At 34.6% G+C, this 27993-nt stretch overlaps 1 protein-coding gene across 4 annotated transcripts in view; it reads right to left on the reverse strand.

Annotated features, from left to right (window-relative positions):
• The window catches only part of LOC123676494 (RING finger protein 207-like), a 305011-nt gene that overhangs the window by 78180 nt on the left and 198838 nt on the right, over nt 1-27993 (reverse strand). For all 4 annotated transcript variants that reach the window (XM_045612399.1, XM_045612401.1, XM_045612400.1 and 1 more), the window contains 4 exons: nt 17089-17230; nt 7704-7816; nt 7038-7263; nt 5809-6131 (listed from right to left, as the gene is read on the reverse strand). In XM_045612399.1, coding sequence (XP_045468355.1) covers nt 5809-6131; nt 7038-7263; nt 7704-7816; nt 17089-17230 — 804 coding nt within the window. The remainder of the gene's footprint in view (nt 1-5808; nt 6132-7037; nt 7264-7703; nt 7817-17088; nt 17231-27993) is intronic.

Consider the following 27993-nt stretch of genomic DNA (forward strand, 5'->3'; position numbering starts at 1 on the left):
AACTACTGGAGCGATTATTGGCCACAATGAATAGATGCGTTACAGATTTTGAGGGCACAGATCCATTGAGACGACCGATTCTGCCAAGATTGAGGACATCCAAGAAACTATCCCATCTTCTGGCCATGACTAACAAGGAGATTATACCCAAGTATCTTTCTGACTACCATGATCTCGAATCATTACACCTCATCATATACTGTGCAGCATTTTCAATAGCAACAGTGCTAGGTGTGAAGCCAAAACCCAAAAGTCAGCAACCAGCCAGAGAAAAACAACAAAATAAACCACATTGGCAAAAAAGGCTAGAAGACAAAGTTCATAGCATCCGCCAAGATATTGGGAGGCTCATCCAATTTGCAGAAGGTTCGCCTTCTAGAAAATTACAAAAAATGGTGAATATAATAATGAAACGTCACCGGCAACATCCAACGTATGATCCAAACAATGAAAATGCTCAACAAATTTTAGACACACTGAAACGAAAACTTAGTGTGTACTCCGAAAGACTCAGAAGATACAATGAGAGCTATAGAAGAAAACAGGATAATATGATTTTTGAAAACTCCGAAAGAAAATTCTATAGAATGTTAAACAATAATATGTCAGCAACACCAGGAAGTTATCCAACCGTCGAGGATATTGAGAATTTTTGGACAGATCAACTGGCTACACCAACCCCCTACAACTCCCAGGCTGATTGGATGAGAAGTGAAGAGAAATCCTGTGAGACAATAGAACAAATGCCGCATAACGCAGTGTCTATAGAAGAATTCCATGAAATATTGAAAAACACACACAATTGGAAATCACCCGGCCCAGATGAAATCCACAATTTTTGGTTGAAAAAATTTTGGTGTATACACGGCAGGCTAGTTGAAACCATAAATGGTGTTATAAGTAATCCAACGGAAATGCTCAAATTTTTAACAACAGGGACCACTTACCTCTTACCGAAGGATATGCAACACACAGCGGATCCATCAAAATACAGACCAATTACATGTCTACCAACAATATATAAAATCATCACATCATGTATAGCATCTCGTATCTACAAACATTGCGAAACAGATAATATAATGACAGCACAGCACAAAGGATGTTCCAAGAATGCACTAGGTTCGAAGGAACTGCTGATAATAGATTCCATCATATGCAACCAAGCCTTCAAAAAGCACAGAAATCTTTTTATGACATATTTGGACTAAAAGAAGGCCTTCGACTCTATTCCACATAGGTGGCTGACAAAAATTTTGGAAATAAACTTTCTGAAGTATGCATTGTGCAACTGGAGAACGAATATCGATCTCTCTACGGCGAACATAACTACTTAAGAGATCCCAATAAAAAGGGGAATTTTCCAAGGAGATTCATTGAGTCCCTTATGGTTCTGCTTGGCGCTGAACCCCCTTTCTAAACAACTGAATGCTACTGAAAAAGGTTCCAATGTCAAAGGAAATAGACTAGAGATCATAAAACACGTTAACACGTATGTAAAAGTGGCTCCTCAAAATACAAGATTTTTCTGTACGAATATTTGTGTTTCTAGTGTTTCTACTATTAGTTTTCTTGTGTACTAATATTATACATTCAAGGTAGGAAATTTCCACTTGAAAAGCCCTTTACCTGTGGTTTATTTTTTTTTAATTTTTTTTTTTTTTTGCTTTGGAATTTCATCTTTGTTTACACTTCGGTTGCGTCGATCACCCCTCCATTCCCACCTGTCCTGTGCGTTGTACGTTGATTGCCGCTATCTGACAGTCTGACTTGTTTCAGTATTTCATATATCTTTGATTGCGACGTGTGGCGTTTGAATGCAGGATCCTTTCCGCGTGGTTACGTGATTTTATGATTCCAACTGTACTGCAGATTGCATCCTTCCACCAATTCTTGTTCCTTACCTTTGTTGCTTATCTTCTCTCTTCCGTGGCCTACCCTGTCTGTATTTAAGCCTCTCTTATCGGCCCAAGAGAGTGAAATTCTGTGATTTCCTATTCTATTCCTGTTACAAAAATCTGTCCTTTATACTTTGTTCACAACAAATTTCCTCTACGTTTTGGGATGGAGGGTAGATCTCTTCGTGGTAAATCATCCTCCTCGTCAGCGCAGGTCGATTCTCAACAATTAAAGTCGGCTTCTCTGAGCTCAGATCAGTTTGCTTTACTCATGAGAAAACTGAATGAGATATCTACTGATATTTCCATAATTAAAGCTAATCAACAAATCCTTCAGTCAGATCTTTCTGAGTGTAAATCCATACTCGAGAAGCACTCGTCTGAAATACTTCGCCACAACGATACTTTGGCCACCCATTCTCAAACCATTGATCAGCATGGTTTGGATATTGCCAATTGCTCCTCCAGGATTGATCTTTTGAGAGCCATAGGTCCCTAAAAGACGTTGTAGATTCTACTAATCAAAGGCTATCAAGATTTGAAAAGTCTAAGCTATCCACTAGTACCTGTCCTAATCCAAGCATGCAACCATCCGAACTGCTTGATCGTCTTCGGAGATCCCACAATATTTTGATCCGTGGTGTACCCGAGACGAATTTCAATGAGGATTTCTCTGTTGTTTCGAGGATTCTTGATTGTGTAGCTCCTGATGCAAACTCGCACCGAATCTCAGTTGCAAGAATTGGCGCCCCTTCTACCGATCGTCCTAGGATTTTAAAAGTTTAATTCACTAACCCAATGATTGCTACTAAGATCCTGAAGAATAAAACAATGATTAAAAATAAACCTGATTGCCGAAATTTCAGCATCTCGGACGACAAGACACCTATGCAAATCAAGGAACTTAGCGAGTTACGTGAACAGCACAAGCGCAGAATAAATGCAGGAGAATCTAATATAAACATAAAATATCTTTCTGGTACTCCTGTTATCACTAATATATCAGATACCAAACAGCCAAAAAACTAAATTAGCCTGCTGAATCCTGGCTCCACCCGTGAATCCCGAGGTACGACAGCACATCTACAATTGGTCACGAATTCCTTCTCGATCCAGTCTTCAACACCTTGGCATTCAAGTGAAAGTGTGTAAATTTATTGTGTTATTTTTTTTTTCTCCAGATAATCTTTGTTATTTTTCGCTTTTCTAGCACTTTACCTTGTTTTCCTCTTGAAAAAAATATTTTTTCTGTGAGTTTATAGGCATTGCCTAAACTTTAATCGATGTTTAATAATAATAAAAAAAAATAGAAATACTATTGCACTCAATCATTTGCTATACATGGATGACCTAAAACTTATGACAGGCAACAAGAACCACTTGCAAATTATGGTCAAACTGGTGGAAAATTTTTCGGAAGACGTGGGGATGAAATTCGGATCGAACAAGTGTCGCACTATTGGCGTAGTGCGTGGAAAAATCCGAGATGAACCGATAGCTCTCTTCAATGGACAGGAGATAGAAGCAATGAAATCGGACGATCTTTATAAATACCTAGGAATAAAACAAAACCGACGAATAAACCATCAAAGAATGAAGGAAGACTTAACAACTGAGTTCATTTGGAGAATCAACAAAATTTTGAAAACAAACCTCAACAGCAAGAACATGACGAGATCTATCAATACATATGCATGTTCAATTCTTACATACTCTTTCGGTATCATTCCATGGACCAAAACAGATATAGAAAACCTGCAACGCAAAATGAGAACCTTGATGACGAAAGCACACAAGCACCATACGAAAAGTAGCATTGAGAGGACGACACTGCCGAGGAATAAAGGAGGCAGAGGTCTGCTAGACATCATGGAACTTGCCCATGGGCAAATTGAATGCCTACGAACATACTTCAAAGACAAATCAAGCATGTCAGAGATCTACCAAGTACTGTGTGAATCAGTCGAATCAACACCTTTGCAACTGCACAAGGAGCAATTGCCATACAACCACCAGACAATCCAAGAAAAACTGCAAAGATGGAGAGAAAAACCCCTACATGGACGACATTTCAACGAGGTGAACCGGGATCATGTCGACATTGAAGCGTCGAACTATTGCCTCACATCAGGTGCGATGTATCCAGAAACGGAAGGATTTATTTTAGCCATCCAAGATCAAGTGATCTCAACAAAAAATTACTGCAAACATATCATAAAGGATCGAACTATTACTGACGATCGATGCCGTTATGGGTGTCCAACGAACGAGACAATCCAACATATCACGGGAGGATGTCAAATGTTTGCAGGAAATGAATATAAAGAGAGACGCGATGCAGTAGGAAAGATACTACACCAAGAAATGGCAACTAAATTAACACTAATTCATTCTGAAAAAGTGCCATACTACAAGTACCATCCTGGAAAACCATCCTGGAAAACGAACGCTATAAACTGTACTGGGATCGTACAGTTATGACTGATAAAACAGTCCCTCACAACAGGCCAGATATATTGCTAGTTGATAAACATCAAAAGGCAGCAATACCTAATAACAACAACATGCGTCAAAAAGAGGTCGAAAAAATTTCAAAATATAGGGACCTCTAATTTCAGATAAAGCGCCAGTGGGGAATGATATCAACGAGAACTATTCCACTTATCATCTCAACAACAGGAATAGTACCCAAAAATCTCAGGAGAAATATCAAGCAACTAGGACTTAGTGAGTATATATGTAATATAATGCAAAATGCTGTTCTTTTAGGTACTGCAAGAACGGTGAGAAAATTCCTAGGAAGGACAGGTCCAAGGATCGCGTGTAAGAGGACCAGAAGTTCGACGAGAACCAGGGAGACCACAAGGACCGGACACGACCGAGCTCTACCCTTCTGATATTTTAAATATCTGGGATTGAGTGAATGTTCCTCTTAGCGAGGAATGAGAAGCCGACGGTGAGGAGAAATCCTACGCGTATAGGCAAAAGTCGGGATAATAATAAATTTCTTTATTTGCACAAGTATGGCATAACAGATAAATGTTCAAAGAAAATATAACACTAAAAAAAATAACGTCTGCAAACCGAAGCTTAAGGCAGTAAAAACTGATATGAAATTAAGCTCTACAAAATGGTTTTCAATTTGAACAACTCTGAAAATTTTTTTTTTGGAATTTCCAATATAAAGAATCCATTCGTTTCCTTTTGGTTTCTTATGACGTAAAACTGAAATTCGATGTTTTTTATTTTGTGGTTGTTTCATCATTGAATGCGTTCATTCAAGCTCCTGAACTTCTAAATAATTTTTCAGGAAGAATTTTACGTTTCATGTTCAATCACGTGATATCTCAGTCCATTTTATGTGAATAAATCGAATTTTTCGAACTCTGTCCAATTTCAAAAAGTCATAAAAAAATAATCTTAGATGTGATAACTTTGTGTGATACAGCGCATTGGAGCTAAATTTATTTACTTCTTGAAAATATAAACAATGATCCTAAGTTCGGAAAACAAAGTGATATTTTCAACCTGAACACTTCAAATAAGAAATAATGAGTCTAGTCCTGGAATATTGAAAAGATTAATATCTCTCTGAATCGACCTTGGCATGTGTCAAGAACATCCCAATTTTCAATAAATTCCGCCGGTGAGTTCGGTTCTGATAATGGTTTCATTATTTCCATGAATATGCAAACTCACCCTGTAGCTTTCTTAGGAAAGGCAGAAATCAATTTTTTGCAGTCAATCCGTACTCACCCAGTCCTACTCTACCTCTGGTAAGAGTAGGTACAGTTATTCTCGGGACACCCTATATACGAACAACCCTGATAGAATAAAATATTTCTTCGAGATGCTCCTATATGATTGTCTATATTCATATTTTTATTCTTTCTGAAAAAATGTGACTTACCAATATGTTCAAGAAGCGATTCTAAGTTTTTGGCTTGTTCATTGGAATATGCTTCTTGATGTTGTTGTTTCACATTTTGTTGTAAGCTCAAATTTCTTATAAAAGGTTCTAGTTGTATGGCAGCATGTGTTAAATGTTTCAATTCATTCCGGAGCATTGTCACATCGGCTCTTTGACAACCAAATACTTCTTGCTCAACTCTCAATCTCCATAGTTGTTCTTCCCAAGATGCATCAAAAATTCCAGCCATTCTTTCTAACTCTTTTTGTTGTCTATCTAGGTTGTGATCGAGGTGAAGGCACTCTCGAGTGAGCATTTCATACCTGCAAATTGCGAGCGAATACTTAAAAAATTTTCAGGCAAAACATACATATACTGAGAGCAGTACTTTACATACGTCCAGTACAAAATACTTCGCGCATGCACATGCTATGCTATGTTATTTTTGCATACGCTTATCTATTTCGAATGCTGAGATATTTTTTTTAATTTTTCCATTCAATTCCAAATTCAAAATTATGCAATTTTTCTATAATTGACGAAATTTTGAAGAGCTATAATGATAACAAGCCATCATAAAATTTATCAATATCAACAAAATTTATTTTCTGGTGTTAAAAATATTAATTTGCGTATTCACTTTACCCAAGATTTTAAGGGATAATGTATAACTTTTTTCGTGCTACTTTTGTGACCAATGTCATTTGTTACATTCTAGATTGTTAAGTTTATGTTATAAATGAAATTAAAATCCATGAAAATGAAAATAAAGTTTTTTGATTTATAAATTAATATTTTTATCCGCTTCAGTTTGATATAATAATTTTCATTATTTTTGAAATTGTATTTCCAGCAAACAAATAGGTATAGGTTCAATAAACGATATTATAAAAAGATGACTATTCGGAATTTCCATGTTTTATTCAATATATCTTATGTTACCATATAAATATTACATAAATACACTAGCCTTTTCATTGATTTCAATTGAAAAATGGTTTCAAAAAGAAAATTAAAATTCGAATAGAATATTGGAATAATTCCAAATAGAGTTTAATCGATTTAATCAACAATTTAAAAACAGATATAACGAAATAGTGACTTAATTGTCCCCAAGAGAAAGTGTCCCTTATGGTACATATTGATTTTGACACATTTATCATTTGTGTTAAAGATATTAACTTTAAATTTAAACTATTGAATAGTATCTGAATATTCACTCAACTTACTTAGCTGTTAATGGAGGATTTTGTGCTTTTCTTATTACTGTTATGTCTCTGTGCAAGTCACCAACTTTATCCTTAATCATATCAAATTGTTGATTCAATTCTCTGATTTGTGATTCAAATGATCTACAATGTGCAGAAAATGAACTTTCTCCTTCAAGCAACTTATTCTTTAAACTCGATGAAGGTTTTTTTGTTACTGTTGGGGGTCCTTCATATATTGCGGATGCTGAAAAACTATTATGAAGAAATGTTTGGCTACAATTTGAAATATTTTATCGTGATTATAGTTGAAAACAAAAATGTTTCCATACCTCATAGGAACGTTTTTCGCTACAAGTTGAGATATTTCATTGTAACTACTCAAATTGAAAATGCGAAATTATTTCATGTTTTCGAGTAAAATTAGCTTGATTAAAGCATAATACCTTTATGTCGTTTTCTTTAGGAATCATATGGTATACACAATATCATATTACTTTTGAAAAAATAAGAAAAAAATATTACAATCAACAGATTACAATGAATAACCTTTTCATATATTGATATATTGAATACCAAATAGATTAAGTTCACTAGAATTCAAATATAATTATTATTCGAAATGGAAATATCGATTTTTCAAAACGAGAAAATATGAAAACTAGATGTGAGAAAAGTTATTGTCACCTGCGGCTAGTTCGACCTGATGCTGTCTAACAGCTGCTGGTCCAATCCAAGGATCCAAAGACTGTGCGAACTCGCTTCTGTAGTTCGTTTTCACAATTGATGATTCGAGTGATCTATAAATGCAAATCAAATCAACATGGAGTTAATAGTTATTTATATAGGTAACAAGTTCAAATAGTTCAATGAATGTTTATTCGATCCAAGGGTCCAAAAATTGTGCAAACTCACTTTTGTAGTTCGTTTCGACAATTGATGATTGGAGTGATCTATAAAGGAAGAAACATATTTAGTCGACGCAGAGAAGACCGAAGTTTCACATGAAAATCTGGAGCACTGGTCCCCTATACCTAAGCGAACATACTTGACGCTGGTTGACGACGACCGTCGGCTACCGATCTGAAGGTTCCTGATTTTTATCAATTCGTCGAGGTCATTCACGCGTTGAATGAATCCACATTTTTTTAGGTCTTTTCAAAATATGACCACCATTTCTAAACCACCACCTCGAATATCAAACAAGTTGGTATTGTTCATTCAATCTTTGCAATACTAATAGTTATTTATAATACAAGTGCAGAAGGCATTGATATTCTTCCGCGAGTTCAAAATTCAAAAACGAGCCACGAAGTGGCGAATTTTGGAATGAACGAGTGGTAGAATGAGCCTTCTGTACGAGTATTATACATTATTTTCTCTAATTCATTGCATTTTTAATGAAATTAATGAAATATTTCCATAAATATCATTTAGTGATTTTTGCATTGAAAAATGTTGGTTGGCAGAACTAATTTCTTTAAGGCAAATTGATGAATTGACAGATAAAGCCGTGGCGGAAAGTAGTACAAGTAGTAATTTATCCGATCTAGAGATAAATGGTTTATAGGCTTTATGCCCGAAACCTAAGAAGCAGCAGGTTATGTTTAATGAGTATTCTTGCTCTTGATGAGTCAGGACCCTCACACTTGTTCTTTTGGATAAGGTTCGGCTGTAAATGCCCCTGCTCTGAAAAAAAAGAACTAGAGAAGATGGCACATCTGACCACAACTCCATCGAACCCAGATTAAGGCACGGACCGAAAACAGAAGAATTTCAAACGAAGGTTGAGTTGAATAGAAGATGTACTTAGGTGCATTACTGGACTCTGCCTCTTCTCACACTTTCAAGTTTTGTTTCCTTGTGAAATTGTTTTTATTGATCTTGCATTGTGGGAATAAAGTTAATTATTATTATTATTAAATATTTTGCAGACTTGCAAAAGCTCGATAGATACCACTGACGAAAATTATTAAAATCCCAGAATTCTTTGAGAACCAAAAGACGAAGTTGAAACGCTCGAGAAGAGAATATGAAAAGCCTAAGAGAAACGCACTAACAGAATCAAAAGGCGAGCTTCGAGGCATCCACATGCGGACATTCCAAAAGAGTAAGTAGAGTAAGTAAGATAGCATACTCAACACTGAAGCTGATACAATAGAAGCAAAATCCAGAATCAACTACAGAGAAGACGATGAGAATAAAGACTTGGAAGAAGTATGAGGAAATGAAGAATTTATGTTTGAACCACTGGATTATGACAGCATTCATTATCCAACACCAGCAACAAATTGAACACCAGAAAAGCTTAAGGTAAGAACAAAATAGTAAATTTTATGTTACAAAACATGATCAGAAAATAAATAAAAGCGCTCTTTCCAATTGGGGTGATTCCGAAAAGATGGAAAACTGTAGAAGTTAGTGTATTCAATAAGCTCTTGAAAAATATTAGAGAAGACCAAACGATTTAGAAACCTGCAGAATAATAACTACCTGAGAGACAGAAATTTCTGAGTTAAAACAGATGACCCAATATCTACCAACAGATATGTAGAAGCATGAGTGCCCTAAAAATCTGTTCTAGCACCGCTACTCTACAATAATATGTACATACTGTTATGAAGTTTTATTGGTTGTAAGGATTACATATTGTTTTGACACTACTATCTGTTGGTTATATGGAATGTAAAATTCTAAACAACAGGCTAGTTCCATAACCCAAGGGTCCAGTTTTTTGTTATCTTTGGAAGTACAATCAGTGAGAAAATCAAATAACAGTACTTCGATAAACCACCAGGAAAATATGCCAACCCAATTACAGAATAAAATATTACAAATTCTTCTTGTAGAGGACACAGATTCAGCAAAAACAATGGAATCTGTTATCGATGTGGTGGAGTACATGGAAAAAACCAGTGTCCATCGTTCGGAAAAAAGTGCAACATGAACAGAAAAAGGAAAATACAGTGAATTTAGGTAAAAATGACCTAAAGGAAAATAATGATTATTTACACATAGAAAAAATGTATGATGATAAAAATAATAATTCATGCTATGTTTCGTTTCAAATAAATGTACAGTACATACACGAGGCAATATCCATATCGTATCGAATGATTGACTTAATACAGACGAGTGTTTTCCAAAAATGGTTTAAGACTCTGTCAGATCGCACTGTGAAGTCAGTTGGGCGGCCTTGATGACGGAAATATCCGCAGAAATCTCACTCAGCTTCGCCATGAGTAAGGAATTTATCATCGTTAAAGGAAGCCGACGAAAATGGCTGAGAAGAAGTGGATTTACTAAGAAGAGATCGTCCTTCCCACCTAGTTACAATCAACTTGCATCGATCAAGTTTGATTCTTCAGACGATATGTTCAGCCGTTCAGGCAATCTCAATGAAAGGCGTTGTTTCATTTGGAGTATACAAGGTCTCCCGAGATTAACAGTACATACACTTATCAGAGGTAGAGTAGGACTAGGACATTACGAATTGACTTCAATAAATTAATTTCTGCCTCTCCTCAGAAATATACAGGGTGAGTTTTCATATCCTTAGATAAATGAAAACATCATCAGAATCAAACATATCGGAGAAATTTATTGAAACTTGGGATGTTATTGACATATACCGAGATCGTGTCAGAGAGATATTAATTATTTCAGGACCGGACTCATTATTTCTCATTTAAAATGTCCGAATATAAATCATTGTTTAAATTTCCAGAAAGAGCATAAATTCAGCTTCAATACGCGGTATCACTCCGAACATTTAACATTCCTCTTTTATGAATTTGGAAATTGTTCGGAAAATTTGATTCATAAACATAAACAGGACTGAAATATCTCGTGATTGAACATGGAACATAAAATTCTTTCTGAAAAATCATAAAGAAAGTCAGGAGCTTCAAAAAACTCATTCAATAACAAAATGAAAAATATCGAAATGCAGATTCCTTGATTTAGGATTCATTAAAAATTATTTGAAGAGTTTTTCGAATTGAAAATTTGCTTATATTTATTTCTCTCGTCGAATTTTCAGATTCGATATAGCCGTCCGAATACTATCGCCTTTGTTTCTTAGGATATCATGATATGTAATTATTTTATTCATTAATTAGTCTCTTTACTGGATATGAACAGCATAAGCCATATTCTCCAATTCTCCATACAAGAAATAGGTGGGTTAAGATCTGGAAATCAAGAATCCCAGAAATGGGTACTCCCCGATCTATCCATTTATATAGTAAGTATTGTTAAGGCAATTTGTCACTTCTAAACTGAAATGAGGTCCACTCTATCATGTTGAAAATATATTTCTGTAATAATGATTTGTAGCACGCCGGTTGAAATATTTTGTGAGAAGTCAAAATCGACCGAACTTGCCAACCGACCGTCAGAAATCTGAGTATTGAAAACACCATCATTAGTGAACCGAGCCTCGTCCTTTTTTCTTACACATAACAAATACACGAACATTATATCAGAATGTTCTGTATTTGTCAAATGGGTCATTTTAATAATTCCAAAATTTCATAACAACATGGACCACAACCAATAAATAATAACTTTCTCAAATTCAAATTTTCATCCTATTCTCAGCATAGAAATGAATTCATATTTTGTCTTCGGTCATATTTTTCTTCAGCAGTTTATTGTTGTTTCGATAATGATTTATTTCATGAATGTATTAGCAAATTCTCATCATCTTCTAGATGTTCAATGTGTTTTCAACAAGATTTTTGCTCTTTATATGCATTCACGACAGTCACAAGATACCTCAATCCTGAATACCTTGTCAAATTTAAAAAATTCTGAAAAACCAAGGAATGTTAAATATTTTGTCTTCGGTCATATTTTTCTTCAGCAGTTTATTATTGTTTCGATAATGATTTATTTCATTAATGTATTAGCAAATTCTTATCATCTTCTAGATGTTCAATGTGTTTTCAACAAGATTTTTGCTCTTTATATTCATTTACGACATTCACAAGAATCCTAAATACCTTATCAAATTTAAAAAATTCTGAAAAAACAAGGAATGTTAAATGTGAAAACTTTGAGTGATACCGCGTATTGAAGCTGAATCTATGACTTCTCCGGAAGTCTGAACAATGATTTTCGAAATACAAAGTGATATTTTTAACCTGAACACTTCAAATGAGGAATAATGAGTCCAGTGCTGGAATATTGAATTATTGATATCTTTCCAACTCGACCTCGGCTTACGTCAATAACATCCTAAGTTTCAATAAATTCCGTCGATTAGTTTGGTTCAGATGATAGTTTCATTATTTCCATGAATATGTAAACTCACCCTGTAGCTTTTCGAAGAAAGGCACAAATTAATTTTTTGTAGTCAATCCGTACTCACCTAGTCCTACTTCACCTCTGATAAGAGTATGTACATTAGTAACTTTGTTCCAGGACACCCTGTAAAACTAGCTAGTTAACGTAGGTAATCAGTATTGACAAACGGTTTAGATAAACGGAATGAATTTAAGACGTGGTATCACTATAGAAATAGGAAGTAACAAATTTCACTCTCTTGGGTCGGTAAGAGAGACTCGACAATAATAATAAAATAAAATTTATTTAGCACCCGGCTAGTACAAAAAATAATCAATAATAATAATAAATCAACACAACAATAATATAATCATTCACATTTCTCTCAAGTGGCCTAAAATCTTCCGCAAAATGCACCCAAAGTTGGTGACTTCTTAATTTAATCTGGGAGACCATTATACAAACGAACACCCTCATAGAACAAGGACTTCTGTGAAGAAGTTGTTCTCACTGTGCAGATATTAAAGTTTTTCGCTGACCTAATATTGTAGTCATCAAAATTTCCTCTTCTTTCTAAGAAATCTTTCAGATATCGTGGTACAAGATCATGCTTTATCTTGTAAATTGGGGTTAGATTGGCCTTCTTGATATTTTTTTCTACAGGTAACCAGTTCAATTCATTATGGCTGGTGTGAACTTACTAAATCTTAGGATTATTTTCATGGATTTATTCTGTTGAACGAAGTCTACTTATATCTCCTAGTGTACATGATATCAGCAGTGCGGAACAATAATCAAAATGGGGAATTATTATTATTATTTGAACTTGGGTCGTTTTGGTTCGGTAAGTCTTCCGGGAACTGCGATCATATAGATCTTTTGTTCTCTACCCTACTCATTCATAGGAACCCAAAGAGGTCGTCAATGACGTTAATGAAACTTACAACCGCCTTAGGGGCCTTGGTCGTTAACTCTCTGGTATCCAGGACCGGCTTACCCATATGAATGGTTCTTAAGCCAGCCAGCTGGTACTTGCATACCATGTGTTCGGCTGTTTCTGCTTCTGGTCCACAGAGCCTGCAAATCTCGTCTGCTTACTTTCCCATACGGTACAAATGATGTTTGTACCGAAAGTGCCAGGTCAGCAGTAAAATGGGGCATAATGATTGTATTGAAGACCTGTCTCCTGGTCCACTTCGACAAAAAGGCAGAAATACGAGCAAAAAATGAATTCTTCTTCCCTAATTTCCTGCACATATAGTAGATATATAGTCAATGTGCAGAGAAAAACTCAACTGCGGATCCAATACAACACCCAGATATTTAATCTCTGAGACGTAATCTATATTCACTTCATTAATACATACTTTCAAATTTGATTCAGAAAATTTTTTACAATCTGATTTTGAACCTAAAACCATACATTTTGTTTTGAAAGTATTCAGTTTCAATATATTTTTACAGAGCCAGTCATAGAGTAAGTTCATTTCAGAATTAATTATTTCCATCACCTCCAAAAAGTTCCTTCCTGCCACACATAAAACTGTATCATCAGCAAATAAATTAACAAATGACTTTTTCAACACTGTATTCAAATCATTGACATAAACTATAGAAAGCAGAGGACCCAGAATGCTCCCCTGCGGTACACCTAACCTACTCTCAATTTTTTCTGAACACCTTTTCTCTATTTTTGTACTGTTATATATAAAACTCAATCAAATAATCTTCAATCCGATTTAAAACCAATCCCTTAACATTAAATAAACTTAATTTTTTTACGTGGATTCTTCGATCAACTGTCTCGAACGCTATTTTCAAATCTACAAAGACGCTTATAACAGTATTCTCCTTATTGATTCCATGTCTCCACCTTGCACAAATGTATTGCAAGGCATTCAATAAAGGCAGGTATAAACATTCACAAGAATGTTTATACCTGCATCCAGACTGACCAATGTAAAGTAGGTTGTTTCTCTCAAGATACTTACTAAGCTGCAGATAAACAATTTTTTCAATAATTTTATCAATGACCGTCAATACAATAGATATGATAAGCCACAGAAAGGAGGATAAATGAAGAGAAGGATTAAAAAGGGCGGGGTAGAAAACGGTCTGAAGTGCAGTGCAAAGATGTGGGAAAATGACGCGACTATTTACAAATCAGTTCTTAAGTACTCTTGATATTCGAAATTGATTCCTCGCATATCCCTTGGTGAAACATACTTTCAATATTAATAAAAAAAATAAATAAAAACACTTGACTTAAAAACAGTTTGTGAAAACTGTGTAACGTATAGTCAAGTGTTTTTATTTATTTTCTTTCATTAATATCTTAAGTTCTCGTCGTGAAATAACGTATACCTCACCTTTGATTACAGTATCTAATGATCGCATAGGAGAAATAAATGAATGAGACGAGTTTGGTGACGGTCAATAAATCACAACGTATAGATAGTGGGCGTAGGCTCGGCTATAGATCAGAATCTGGAGAGAAAAAATATACAATTTTGAGACCTAAACTACCACGACCGGAATACAATGATTTAGAAATAAGTAATAGCTTTTTTATTTACCTGTGACATCCAAAGAAAATTTTGGCACAATATCAAAGATAATGGTTCAATATTACACCGTTAAACCACAATAAACCAGAAAGCGCCCAGCGACACGTTTCAATCCTTCGAACAATTTAAATGAACATATTATAAGTATAAAGATGAATTCAGAATAACAAAGAAGATTTTTCGAATGAACAAGTGGAAACAGGTTCGAATAGAAGGAAAAGAAAGATTCAGAATTGAAGTTTTTGATGTAATTTGTGATAATATTCCTCAAGACCTTACAAAAAGAATAAAATGTTACGGAGAGGTAACATCAGTGTTGAAATGTTATTTGGTACTAGATCAGAAGGGATTTGATGAATCAATCAACATTTTGTGTATGAAATGTAAGAATTATATTGATGGAATTAAAGAACATTCAAAGAATGGAATTATTCATTGTCAAGAATTATGTAAAAATTTGAACAAGAACACGATTCATCGGAAATTTGAGTCGTCCAGAAGGAACAACTTTTCCAAATATTTTAACTCTGTTACAAGTTCATTTCCCTATATCTGTTAAATTTCAAAGGCGCAAGGAGAACTGCCTCTAAAATAATTAAAAAGTAGCTAATTTCCAATCTAAACCAAGAAAGCCTTGATGCAATAGCACATTTATAAATAGAATATATCGCACTGGAGAAACTAGATTGTGATTCGGTAAACGACAATTTCCCGAAAAAAAATTAAAAAGAAGAGGAATTTTACTAGTTACAATTTTCTTTATTTTAGAATGTTATTTTCAATTTTTATAATTTTCAATGAAACATTTCATTTTTTTTTACTTTGATATTCATTTTTTTATCAGGTATTCAAATTTTGTTTTATTTTTATTGATTTGTTAGCTATTTCAAAAAATCCACTAGGTTCAAGGCCGCCAAGGGGGCTCATTGATCTTTTTTGCCCAAATCCCAAAAAGACCTTCAACCGATACTATCTGCTCAACATCAACCATCTTGGTTATAGACAAATTCAAATCCTACGAAATTCTCAAAGACTAAGTAATAACATTGAAGGATGCAACTAATCTTACGATTGATGCCTATATGGGTGTCCAACGAACGAAACAATTCAAGATCTTACGGATGAATGTCAAATATTTGCAGGAAAAGAATATAAACACAGATATTATTTAGCATTTAGTAGGCAAGGTATTCCACCAAAATTTGGCAACCATATTATTCATAAGTAATATCATGGTATAAGGAAAGGATAGTAAGCCAACCGCCTTTTGAAGGAAAGGAAATAGTCACCAGGGGTCGCTACTGTAGTTGGATTTCGTGACTACCCAAAGTGGAGAAGTAACTCGATAATAGATGGTGCTGAATCATGAGCTATAGATGCTATAGATAGGTGCAGAAATAATACGATAATTCATTCAGTAGCTTGGTTGAAAAAGGGTCGCATGACATTGCCAACAATTTTTATGTTATTATTAAGTTATCACAAATACACGCCACTGGCGTAAATGCTTATTACAGATCAGAAGAAATATCGACAAATAGAAATCTTCCGACCACTGTATTTCAAAAATTTTAGTTCTTCAAAATAACACCAATTTTGTCAAAGGGCTCCACTTTACGGACCAATTTTTGACAGTAAAATTCGAGTTAAACGTGAGTACAACTAGATGGCGCTCAACATCAACAAAATCGAAAAAAGCACTACACTGGCTTATACTATCCTTTCCTTATACTATGGTAATACATACCTCAAATACCGACCGGAATCTATCCTGAAGGAAGAATGCTTTGAACTGTTATACCTACTGAGATAATATATAGATACATAATATATCTTCTGGTGTATCGGGGATAATTAAATGTTTTGTTCAGCCGATCGCGGTATTTATCTTCTATATTGATAGGTTGAACTCGGAATACCATGAAAGTATTTTAATTAATTTATTATACTATGAATGTTTGCAATAAGGCTACTTTTAGATGTGTTTTCCCTATGCGAATTATTCTTGTGAAATGAATGTTAAATAATAATAATCCTTAAAATAAATGAATATTATTGTTTCTGATAAATTGTTCATACCTTTTCCTGAGTAATTATAATATCCCAAGACAATTAGTCTTCTTGATCTAATTCGATACAGATGATATTTGAGGCGGTAGAATACTTATACCAAATCAACCAAATTTTTCTAATAAAAAGATTTAAAATACACTCACCTTGGAGGCAAACTCAATTTCCCAACAGCTGCTAATCTTTCGATGAAATTGGGACACAATTCTAAAAATTGATATTTATTAGCGGCGGCAGTGAATGTTGTACATAGAACTAAATGTAATTGGAGAACGGGCATAACTGTGCCTAAAAACAAAACAAATATTCGAGTTGCAATAATTCAAATGTGAGAATATATTGATGAATATAATAATAACTGAAAAAAAAATCAGTGTAATGTTTTTCACAATTTTCTATGGTTTTTCAGATTTTAAATATTGAATATGTTCATTTTTCATTCAATATACAAGTTTTTGCACAATTATATTCAGAAAAACACGGAACGGAAGTAAAGTACATCACCATTCATAAATATTGAATTCTTTGAATGCTTCGAAATGTGAATACCTATTTTAAGCTGATAGTTGAGAATACCGGAAAGAGAAAATATTCTTAAACTACCTCATCTATCTTATAAATTTCTTCATCATAGTCTAGCATTCAGTGAATTTCATTTTGTGAGAGTGCTATCCCGTCGCATTCCATACCCTCATTTCAATTTTCAGAATTTATCATATATCAATTATTTCATCTGCATATCAGACTTTGTCGGATATGTTTTATTATGTCTAATTCGATTTTAGATTTGAAAATCAATTATAAGTATGAGGATGAAGATTAATATGAGAAGAACTCTTGTTCATCACAGTTTTCGAGATCTTGTAACTGATCAATATCGGGTAATGCAAACAAACAAATTTGTACATAATGTAATTCAACACCATAAGAAGTGAAGCCAGAATAACAAAACAGGAACCTCGCAAAAAAATAAGTTATTATTGAAGAAAACAGTAAAAGCTACCCAATATTGACACTTATCAAACACCTCTGTTGAAAGTGCCAAAGCTTTTTCGATAACAGTAGGAACCAAAAGTACCTTCATAAAACACTAATTTCTCAAAAGAAGGAGAAGGTTTATTACTAAAGAACACATTTGTTGCAATTAGCAGATCTGTTACAAAATTCCAGGATAGAGATCTACTGAAACGATCTATTTTATCTCACAGCTTTTAGTCGTCATGAATCAGTAGATCATCACCTAATTCCTTTTCAGAACGCCGAAACGAAGCACCCAATAATTCACAAAAGCAAAAATTCAAGACAAAAATAGCCTTCCAACAGATATCGGAAGGCTTAAGCAACATTCAAATGATCCATCTTCAAAAATTATTCGATAAATGGTGAAGGTCCGCGACGATTCGCTAAACGACGGAAGTACTGAACAGTTTTTTTCAGTCTTTCGGAGTCGAAAGACTGGCTCAATTAAAAAAAAAGAACTTGAATAAGATCATTGAGCGACTTTCTACCCGATATATAATTCCTTTGGAGAATACCAAAACTTAAAACACTGCAAATTGCAAAAAGTTCGAACTAGACGTTTTAATTCGACTAGACTGCTGTTTGACCATCTACCTATAGTTTGAACTAGACGTTGCAATTCAGTGTTGACACTGAATTATTCATTATGCACATATCTTTCTATTCTTGCACTGTTCGACTGGACAGTCAGGTTTCAGTTTTGGTTACATTCAGTAGGTATTCCCGATAAAACTCGATCCGAAAACTGTCTATGTTGAAATTTTGCAACAAGCCTAGAAATGCTATTATAAAGGGTTAATACATGTCTTCATCCAGATTTCAAAGCTCTATTTCAATGACATATTTCTAAGGCCCAGTTTCACCAAGCAGCACTTGATCCCAGATTGATTAAACTCCGCTTGTTACTAAAGCAGGCTTAACAGTGTTTTCTGTTTCACCATGCATCAACCCGTCCGAAGATGATCGCGATTAACCAAATCGCGATTAAATAGTCAGACCATTTGGCAACGTTGTGAACAAAGAGTTATATAGTGTTCTGTATCGTATTAGCAGTGATGACCACCATTGGCGCTAGGTGTCAGGTGTCATTCATTCATAACTCATAACATTTCAAATCATTTGTCATCTTGTAAACAAAAAACAAAGTTAATTTTTGCCGAAAATGTCGAGTGATGTGCTTCGAAATGTCGGAAACTTGCAGAAGTTAAAAAAAAATTATCCCATTTCACAAAACCACACATTCTGGAAAAAAAACTATATAAGTAATTTTATTAACTTATTTATTTTTATTAACAAGTTTAACTGCTTCTTAAATAATATTTCAATCAAACATATCAATAAATTATTCTTTGCAATAAATTTCATAAAACACAAAAACAAAGTTTACGTGTATTTTAAATGAGAAATATTGAGCCTATACATATAGTCATATTTTGATAAAATTGACCCAAAAATTAGAAATTTCCGGAAAAATAATTACATAGACAAGAGTTCCATACTGATAAATAATTATTAATCTCAACTTGAAAGGTTATAATCCTCCAAAAATGGCCGATTAGTGCTAAATCGCGATTCGTCGATTAAATGGCGCTTTGGAGTGTGGTGAAACGCTACATTACATTAATCGTGATCTAAGGCCTCACTTAAGAGCCAAGTCAAGATTAAAGCATTTGGTGAAACTGGGCCTAAGATGTCTAAAAACCTGGTGTATGGACTGATTAGATTTTGTTTTGCCGATTCTGAGAATATAAGTTAAGCTTCGTTAAGTCAACTGTAGGTAGCGCTATCAACAAATTAGGATTCTTGTTATTTATTATTTATGAGTTTTGTGCCATTTTGTACCTACATATTCATCATTATTGTTATGACCTGTGTAAGCAATTCTCGAAATTGAAACTAATCAATGAACTCTATATCTATTTCAAATATTTCAATTAATTCTAATAGACGTTTTGTGTTTTGCTTCACGACTTTGCACGATCATACTCGGTTACACATCGCTTCTGATTGGCCAGGATTGGGTTTTAATTAATGTATACTATCAAAATCAACGGAAAAAAATCGAAATGAAGCATCATGTATTTTGAAGGATAGTCATTTCGAAATATGGATGCTGAACATATGAAAACTAACAATAAAAATAATGATTCTGTATTAAGTACGTTTCGTGCATTACAGACAGATTTTGATCAACATAATCGTTCAATTGCTAAAACAGTGAAAAATACGAAGAGAATGGATCTGTTACTCATGTCATGTCTTAAGGGCCATTAATCATCGATATATTCGCTCGACCTGAAATAACGCCGCCGTAAGTAGTAAAAGTATAAATGAACATAAATTTTGATCTTCTTCTATACTTTCACTTATAGCAGAAATATTTTGTGAGCTTAAATATGATGGATAAATTCAGCCATTCCTCGGGATGTATAACATTTGAGCTCTCTTAACGGCAGTTATGGGTTATTTTGCATCTGAATTAGAACCGGCATCCTGATAAGGTTCAACTGACACCAAAACTAAAGCCAGCTAACCAAGGAATGCGTATAATTAATGCCGCTTGGGTGCTTGAACAATGTTTGTATGACGATTTTTAGCATCAAAGCATCAAATTTTCTTCAGTTAAGAAACACACTTTACAATCGGTGGCTATGTAATCAAGCAAAATTGTCACATATGGCGCAGTGAAAGTTCTCATGTAACGGCTGAAACACCATTACAACCACAAAAAATATACATCATGTGCAATTTGGACTGGTGGCCATACAACACGAAGGTGCATCAAGTTGGTGATCCACTCCTCGCAGTTTGGTATCAGATTGTTTTGCGTGTTTTGTGCTCATTTTGTGTCAATTTTAGCCATATATTATGAATTTTGTGCCCATTCAAATTTGGAGATTTTTCGAGTGTTTCCCGTGATTCACCAATTTGACGCTGTGAATTATAGATCGAAATTTGGGATTTCTTTGTGCTCATTTTGTTCCAATTTTTACTGTATATTATGAATTCTGTGCCAGTCAATTTTCAAGATATGTCGAGTTTTTTACGAGAGCCACCAACTTGGCGCTGTGACTCATATATGGAAATTTGGAAATTTTCTTCATAAGATAAATTGTGCTTATTTTCTGCCGTATATCATGAGTTCTGTGCCCATTCACTTTTGGAGATATTTCGAGTTTTCCCTGTGAGATGAACTGAAATAGCGATTGACGAGCGTAATTTGTATGTTATAATGTAATAGTATGGCTATAAAATGTAATGATAATGGCTCCTAGAAGTACTGGAGAAAGCAGAAAATGCCTCAATGTTCTGGTCTCGATGAAGAGAAAATCCCAATCTGCATCTCCAAGAGGTAGCAGTCGGGCAACACTCAACATTCATGCTGAGAGGCTAACGCGTATGACCCAGTGTCTGCCGGAATAAGCAGTCAACGCCACTACTAAGTGACGAAGGGCGCCCTCTTGTCATGGGGGTGAGAAATCGTCCCCGAAGGCGGAAGAACGATGACCTCATAGTGGTCAACGGCATAGGATGCGAAAGGCAAGTGGAAAACCATCGCATTAATTTTCCCAAGCAAATAAATATGGCATTACAAAACGTAAATTAGGTCCCCAATCTCCGGCAGGCTTTGAATCGTCAGGGGGTGCTAAAAATACCCAGGTTGAAAATCAAAATAGTCACGTGGAATGTGGAGACATTGTTTAAAGCAGCTGAGCTCGCGAATGCTGATCGTGAAATGGAGAGGATGGGATGGAATGTGTTGGACATGAGCGAGGTTAGATGGAAAGGAGGTCAAATTGACACCACCAGCGGCAACCGCTTCTATTATCCGGGATGTGACCATACCCTTAATGTTGTGGGCATCTTAGTTTCCAAGGACATAACACCATACATACATCCTACCAGTCAAGGACCGCATAATGAATAAGCGCCAAGCGGTCACCCTTTCGATGTTAATTTAATACAGCTATATACTCCTACTTCGGAAATCACCGAAGATGATATTTTACAAAGCATTTTATTAGGCATTTTATAATGACATTGAACTAGTCAAAGTACACACGAGAAACAATCATGTCAATATACAGGGTGTTTCAAGTTCGACGGCCTATTAGACGTTTTTGGAGAACGGGGCTGATTTGAAATCTGAAAATTCGGAATATGACATTGTTCATGACGCCCTATTCATCTGAAATAATTTCGTAGTTCCGGCACTTCCGGTTATACAAGAAATTAAAAAAAATTCTTCGAAAAACACTTTTTTTTTTCATTTTATATCTCAGATATTATCAAAATCTCCATTCTCAATTACTTTTTTCTAAAATTATTGCGTTAGTCCTAATAGTTTTCAAAATATTAAGAAAAAACCAAAAAAAAGAGAGAATTTCCTCAGTCAGAATTACGTGAATAGTTTTACTGTCAATATCCCATGCAAATACTCAATTCACTTTCTCAAACTAGAATGATGTAGGAATATTGTGTATATCTTGAACTTGAGAAATATCATCACAGGGTGTTTCAAATATTGTGCCAGAAATTGTGAACAAAATTTGATCATAACTTTCGATTTTCAAATTAGAACCCCATTTTTTGTGATTTCGTTGGATTCTACGGTAAAAAATAAGGGTAGTGTCCAAACATGATTATGCTCCCAAATTCAATAATTCAAGAGTTATTCGAGATTTTATGAATTTATGTTATACGTAGGGTCAATTTCATTCCATCTGTTTCCAGACAGACTAGCAATAATACTCTATGACCATAGAAACTCAAATACCTAATTACTTTACATGTGACAGGAGTTTTCATTATCTAAGCTACAGTAATTTGATTTCACGAATTGAATTTCTGATATTCAAAACACAAAATTCTGAATATACTTTTCACTAATTCTGTGGCAAATTAGTTCATTCCGGCACATCTTGTGGAACAAAATACAATAGAACGGATTTATTCATTATCTGTCAAATTTGTATTACAGAAAACTATTTTGCCAACCAACATTTTTCAATGCAAAAATCAATAATAGATACTTATTATGGAAATTTCCGTTTATTTCAATAAAAAGGCAGTGAATTTGGGAAAATAATGTTTAGAACTCGTATAGAAGGCTCATTCCACCAGTTGTTCATTTTGAACTTGTGGAAGAATATCAAAACCTTCTGCACGTGTATTATAATTAATAACATATTATTATTGCATTCATCGTGAATATGGAATTCCATATTCACGATGAATGCAATAGAATTATGTTACTGCTTGCAGCTGAACATTGGCCGGAGGGAACACTGATTCGACCATTTCGCATGGAAAGAAGAGCAAATGTCCCATAGATCATCTACTCATAAGATTTAAGCAGGTAATTTTAAGACCCATTGTTATTACCAGAATGTAAGAGGCTTAAGAACTAAAATGATCAAATTTGCTAATTCAGTGTCAAATGTTAATTTCGATGTAATATTGCTCACAGAAACGTGGTTAAACTCTAGTTTTAATAATGCCGAACTTGGTCTTAACGAATATATCATTTATAGAAAAGATAGAGAGGAAACAAATAATGTCAAACAAAGAGGTGGTGGGGTCTTGATAGCTGTAAAAAGGCATTTTTCTTCCCGGCAAATATTTCTTGGAAGTTCTAACATTGAGCAGTTGTTTGTTATGATTAATATCGCATCGAAATGTTTTTTGTTTACTAATGTATACATCCCACCGAATACAGCAGCATCTCACTATGTTACACACTGCGAAGATCTTGAGAGACTTATAGAACTGTACCCTTCTTCCCAATTTATCAGTTGTGGGGACTACAATATACCTGGGGCTAGTTGGGGTCCGAATATGTTGTGTGTTGGCGGGGGTTCCTCTAATCAGGATATCCTTGGGTCAACTATGGCTACTTTGGAACTATATCAGATGAATCACGTAAAAAATGCTAATGATGTTTCTCTAGATCTCATATTTGCACCACAGTCTGCTGTCAAAATAGAAGAAGCGAACGATATTATTTTACCATGCGATTTACATCATCCAGCCTTATATTTCGCTGTTTTCAGTGAGGCATCTGTGGCGGTTTCAAGGTCAGTAAATACTTTCTATGATTTTAAGAATGCCAATTATGAAAATATAATATTATATTTAGAGGAGGCTGACTGGTCAACCTTGAACACATACCAGGATATCGAGGGTTGTACCGAGAGGTTTTACGAAATTGTTTTAAATGCTATAAAGTTGTACGTTCCTGAAAAGGTTAAAAAGATTTTTACTTTTCCTTGCTGGTTTTCCTGTGAGCTGAGAAAATTGATATCTGAAAAAAAACAGATTCACAAAAAATATAAACAAACCGGTAGTTTAGATGATTATTTGTTGTTTGCGAGTATGAGGGAAAAATGTAAGGTTGAAACTGATAGATGTTATAGAAAATATGTTGAGTCGGTTGAACTGGAAGTTTCCTCTAACCCCGAATATTTCTGGAAATTTATAAATGACAAAAAGACACAGAAAGGATTTCCCAAATCCATGTATTTACGTGATGAAACTGCTAACGATGATGCGGGCATTACCGAACTTTTTGGGAAATACTTTTCTGAAATATATAGAAAATCAAAACCTGATGAATCCCGAGTAATTTATTACGAGGACACCGTCGATATTCATGATTGTCATTTCTCTGAAACTGAGGTTCTGAACGTTCTGGGCAATCTACCAGATAAGAGTGATACTGGTCCCGATCGGATTTCCGCACTGTTTCTGAAGAAGTGCAGACACGTTTTATTAGGACCTTTGGTTTTCTCATTTAACTTATCTGTAAGTTCAGGTAAATATCCAAATAAATGGAAATCGAGTTTTGTTACTCCGGTATTCAAGTCAGGCAATATTAGTGACGTGGGAAATTACAGACCAGTAACGAAAAGTTCCTATATTCCAAAAATTTTGGATACATTAATAACTAATAAAATTACACCCTTACCTAAAAATATTTTTATTGAGGAGCAACACGGATTTATTGCCGGAAGATCTGTAACAACAAATCTGTTATATTTCACAGACTTGATCCTATCAGCGTTTAGCGAGAGATCACAGGTCGATGCAGTCTATACAGACTTTGCTAAGGCTTTTGATAGGTTGCCTCACTGGCTACTTATTATTAAACTCAAAGCATTAGGCTTTCGACCACCCTTACTCGAGTGGATTTCAGATCGTTTGATTGGGTTGACACAGTTCATAAAGATTTCTGATACTCTGTCCGGGGGTATTGAAGTTAGTTCAGGAGTCCCACAAGGATCACCCTTGTCTCCAATTTTATTTTTGTGCTTCATCAATGACATAAAAAGTGTCATAAGATTCTGTCACTTTCTACTGTTCGCAGATGACATGAAACTCTTTCGTCTTATAAGATCCCTGAATGATTGCTTGTTACTTCAGAGAGATATAGAAGACGTTATTAAATGGTGTGTACATAATCAGTTGGAGATTAATGTGACTATTTCCCTCGTCGTAATTTCCACCAATCAGAAACGCGCAATTTTGAATTACAAATGGTTTCTAGGTGGAAAAACTGTTTGGCAGGACCTGTCAGCAGTTTATTCGCGTTTACCCGCGGCAAAACTTGACAGTTGTTGTCACCAAAAATTACAATACCTTTGAAAACAAACGTAATTATAATCTCCAAGGACACCAGAAAACGACGCTCAACAATTTTTTCTGATTTTATTGTCAAGTGCTGTTAGTCAGCTTATATCGTGAAAATGAGTCGCTTTGGAAGCGATTCTTTGTCTAATATTGATCTGGCGATTGAGAAAAGTATACCGTATAATACCCTCAGAACTCATACTTCAATATGGAAACAGTTCATGACATTCTGCAAAGCAAAGAACTATGAGCTTATGGAAAACACAACTTTAGAACAACTAAACCTAATTCTGAAAGATTGGGCGTGGAATATGAAGAAGGAAAACGGTGAAAATTACAAAGAACTATCTAATCTTCAATGAATCAACAAAAGTTTCAAACAATACCCCTACCGTGTACCAAAATTTATATTTTAATTGTACCATAAATAATTAAATTTGTAGTATTTTGGATGAAATAAAATTGAGTATCTGTTTTTCAGTTTTCAAATTAATACCTATACATAGGTAATGCATGCAGAATAATCTGTTACTCAGGAAATAGTCTTGTCAAATACCATTCGGGCATCTAATTTTTCCTGTGAAAAAAATCGAAAAAACACATTGCAAAGTAATATTTTTTGACAAAAAGCATTCGTGCAGGTGCAAAAATCCTCGTCTTCGACTCGGATTTTTGTTGTCACCAGCACTCATGCTTCTTGTCAAAATATTACTTAGCAACGTGTTTTTTCGATTCTTTTCGGAAAAATTAGATGCCCTTATGATATTACTTACGAATAAATGTCATATTATGCGATTTTTTCGGACTAATTCGACGATCTTATTCGATTATTCAGTAGACTCGTGTCTATTGAAATCGGTCAACACGGTGAGGGATCTTGGAGTGTTGCTAGATGCTGGTTTGAGTTTCACAGAGCACATAAATCATATTACATCGAGAGCTTTTAGAATGCTTGGCTTCATCAAAAGACATATGCAGGACTTTAGTGTCTCCTCCATAAAAACAATTTATATAGCTTATGTGAGGAGCATCTTAGAATATTCATGTATAGTATGGTCACATCATTATGCGATACATATACAGGCCGTTGAGAGGGTACAGAACAAATTTTTGAAGTGGATAGGATACAAATGGGGATTAACCTCTGATGCTATCCGTTATGATGAGATTCGAGAAAAATTATGCCTTATATCTCTTGAAGCCAGAAGACATAATTCTGATATTATGCTTATATACAAAATTCTGCATAATTTCATAGACAGCCCTTTCCTTCTTCAAAGGATAAATTTAAACGTTCCTCAAAGGAATTTCAGGACCTGGGAACAATTCAATATAAAATTTAGTAGAACCAATTACGGAATGAACAATCCTCTCGATAGAGCATTGAGGGCTGCTGATTCGGTGGAGGTTGATCTTTTCAATGTATCATTATTTCAACTGAAGAATTATTTCAGATCACTTAATAATTTTCATTAATTTTGTTTTTTCACTTGATTGTGAGTTTTTTTTCATGGATCATTTGTTAATATGTAAAATGGCTTGTCCGTATATAAATAAATAAATAAATAAATTATTGGTAGGACTAGTCGAACATTAAATCAGAAATTTCCTTATCTTCATCATTTAAATGAGAAGATACATATCTTGAAAGGATGTTTCATACTTTGTGAATATCCATTTTACTGGAGTTCCTACAGAAAAAAAATCTGTATAGTATATCCAAAGTCACTTGAACTAGTCTATAAAAACGCTTGGCCAGAGATCATTGCAAAACAGTCATAAACCATAGGCGTACACTTTTCAAACCCTTGAGTTGAAAATAATATTTTTGCGTATGTATGGGACTCACATGTCGATTCCTTCAGAAAATTTGTGACGTGAGTAGCTTTTGCTGTTACATCAAAAATATCAAATATGATACTATATGTCATTCTACGGTGTTATAATTTAATTATTCTTTATTCTCGACCTGTAATATACTATCAAGGAACGTTATCAACGATGATGAACTGATCGTTGCATAGAATTATAAGAGCACGAAAATGTTTGAGATGAATTCGGAAATGTTCTGTCTAGATAAACTAGGGTAGAATAGGTGTATGACCTTGAGATCCTCGAATGACATCCAATTTTCTACGTCAAATTAGCAGCTACGTTGCCGAATTGAATTTATTTCTTCGTTATTGTAAGGCGAAATTTATGTCTCTCAGTGGAAGCAGAAGGCTAAATGATAATAATGTACAGGGTGATTTACCGCGATGGCCTATTGTTTATGGAAAACCGAGTGGAAAACTAATAATAATTTTGTGCTGATAATTTAAACAATTTCCTTTTATACCGGAAACAGATTACTACTTTCTTATTTCAAACGGCACACCCAGTTTATTATTGCATTATCAGAT

Source organism: Harmonia axyridis, chromosome 3 (genome assembly GCF_914767665.1).
Source record: "Harmonia axyridis chromosome 3, icHarAxyr1.1, whole genome shotgun sequence".
Classification (NCBI taxonomy): domain Eukaryota; kingdom Metazoa; phylum Arthropoda; class Insecta; order Coleoptera; family Coccinellidae; genus Harmonia; species Harmonia axyridis.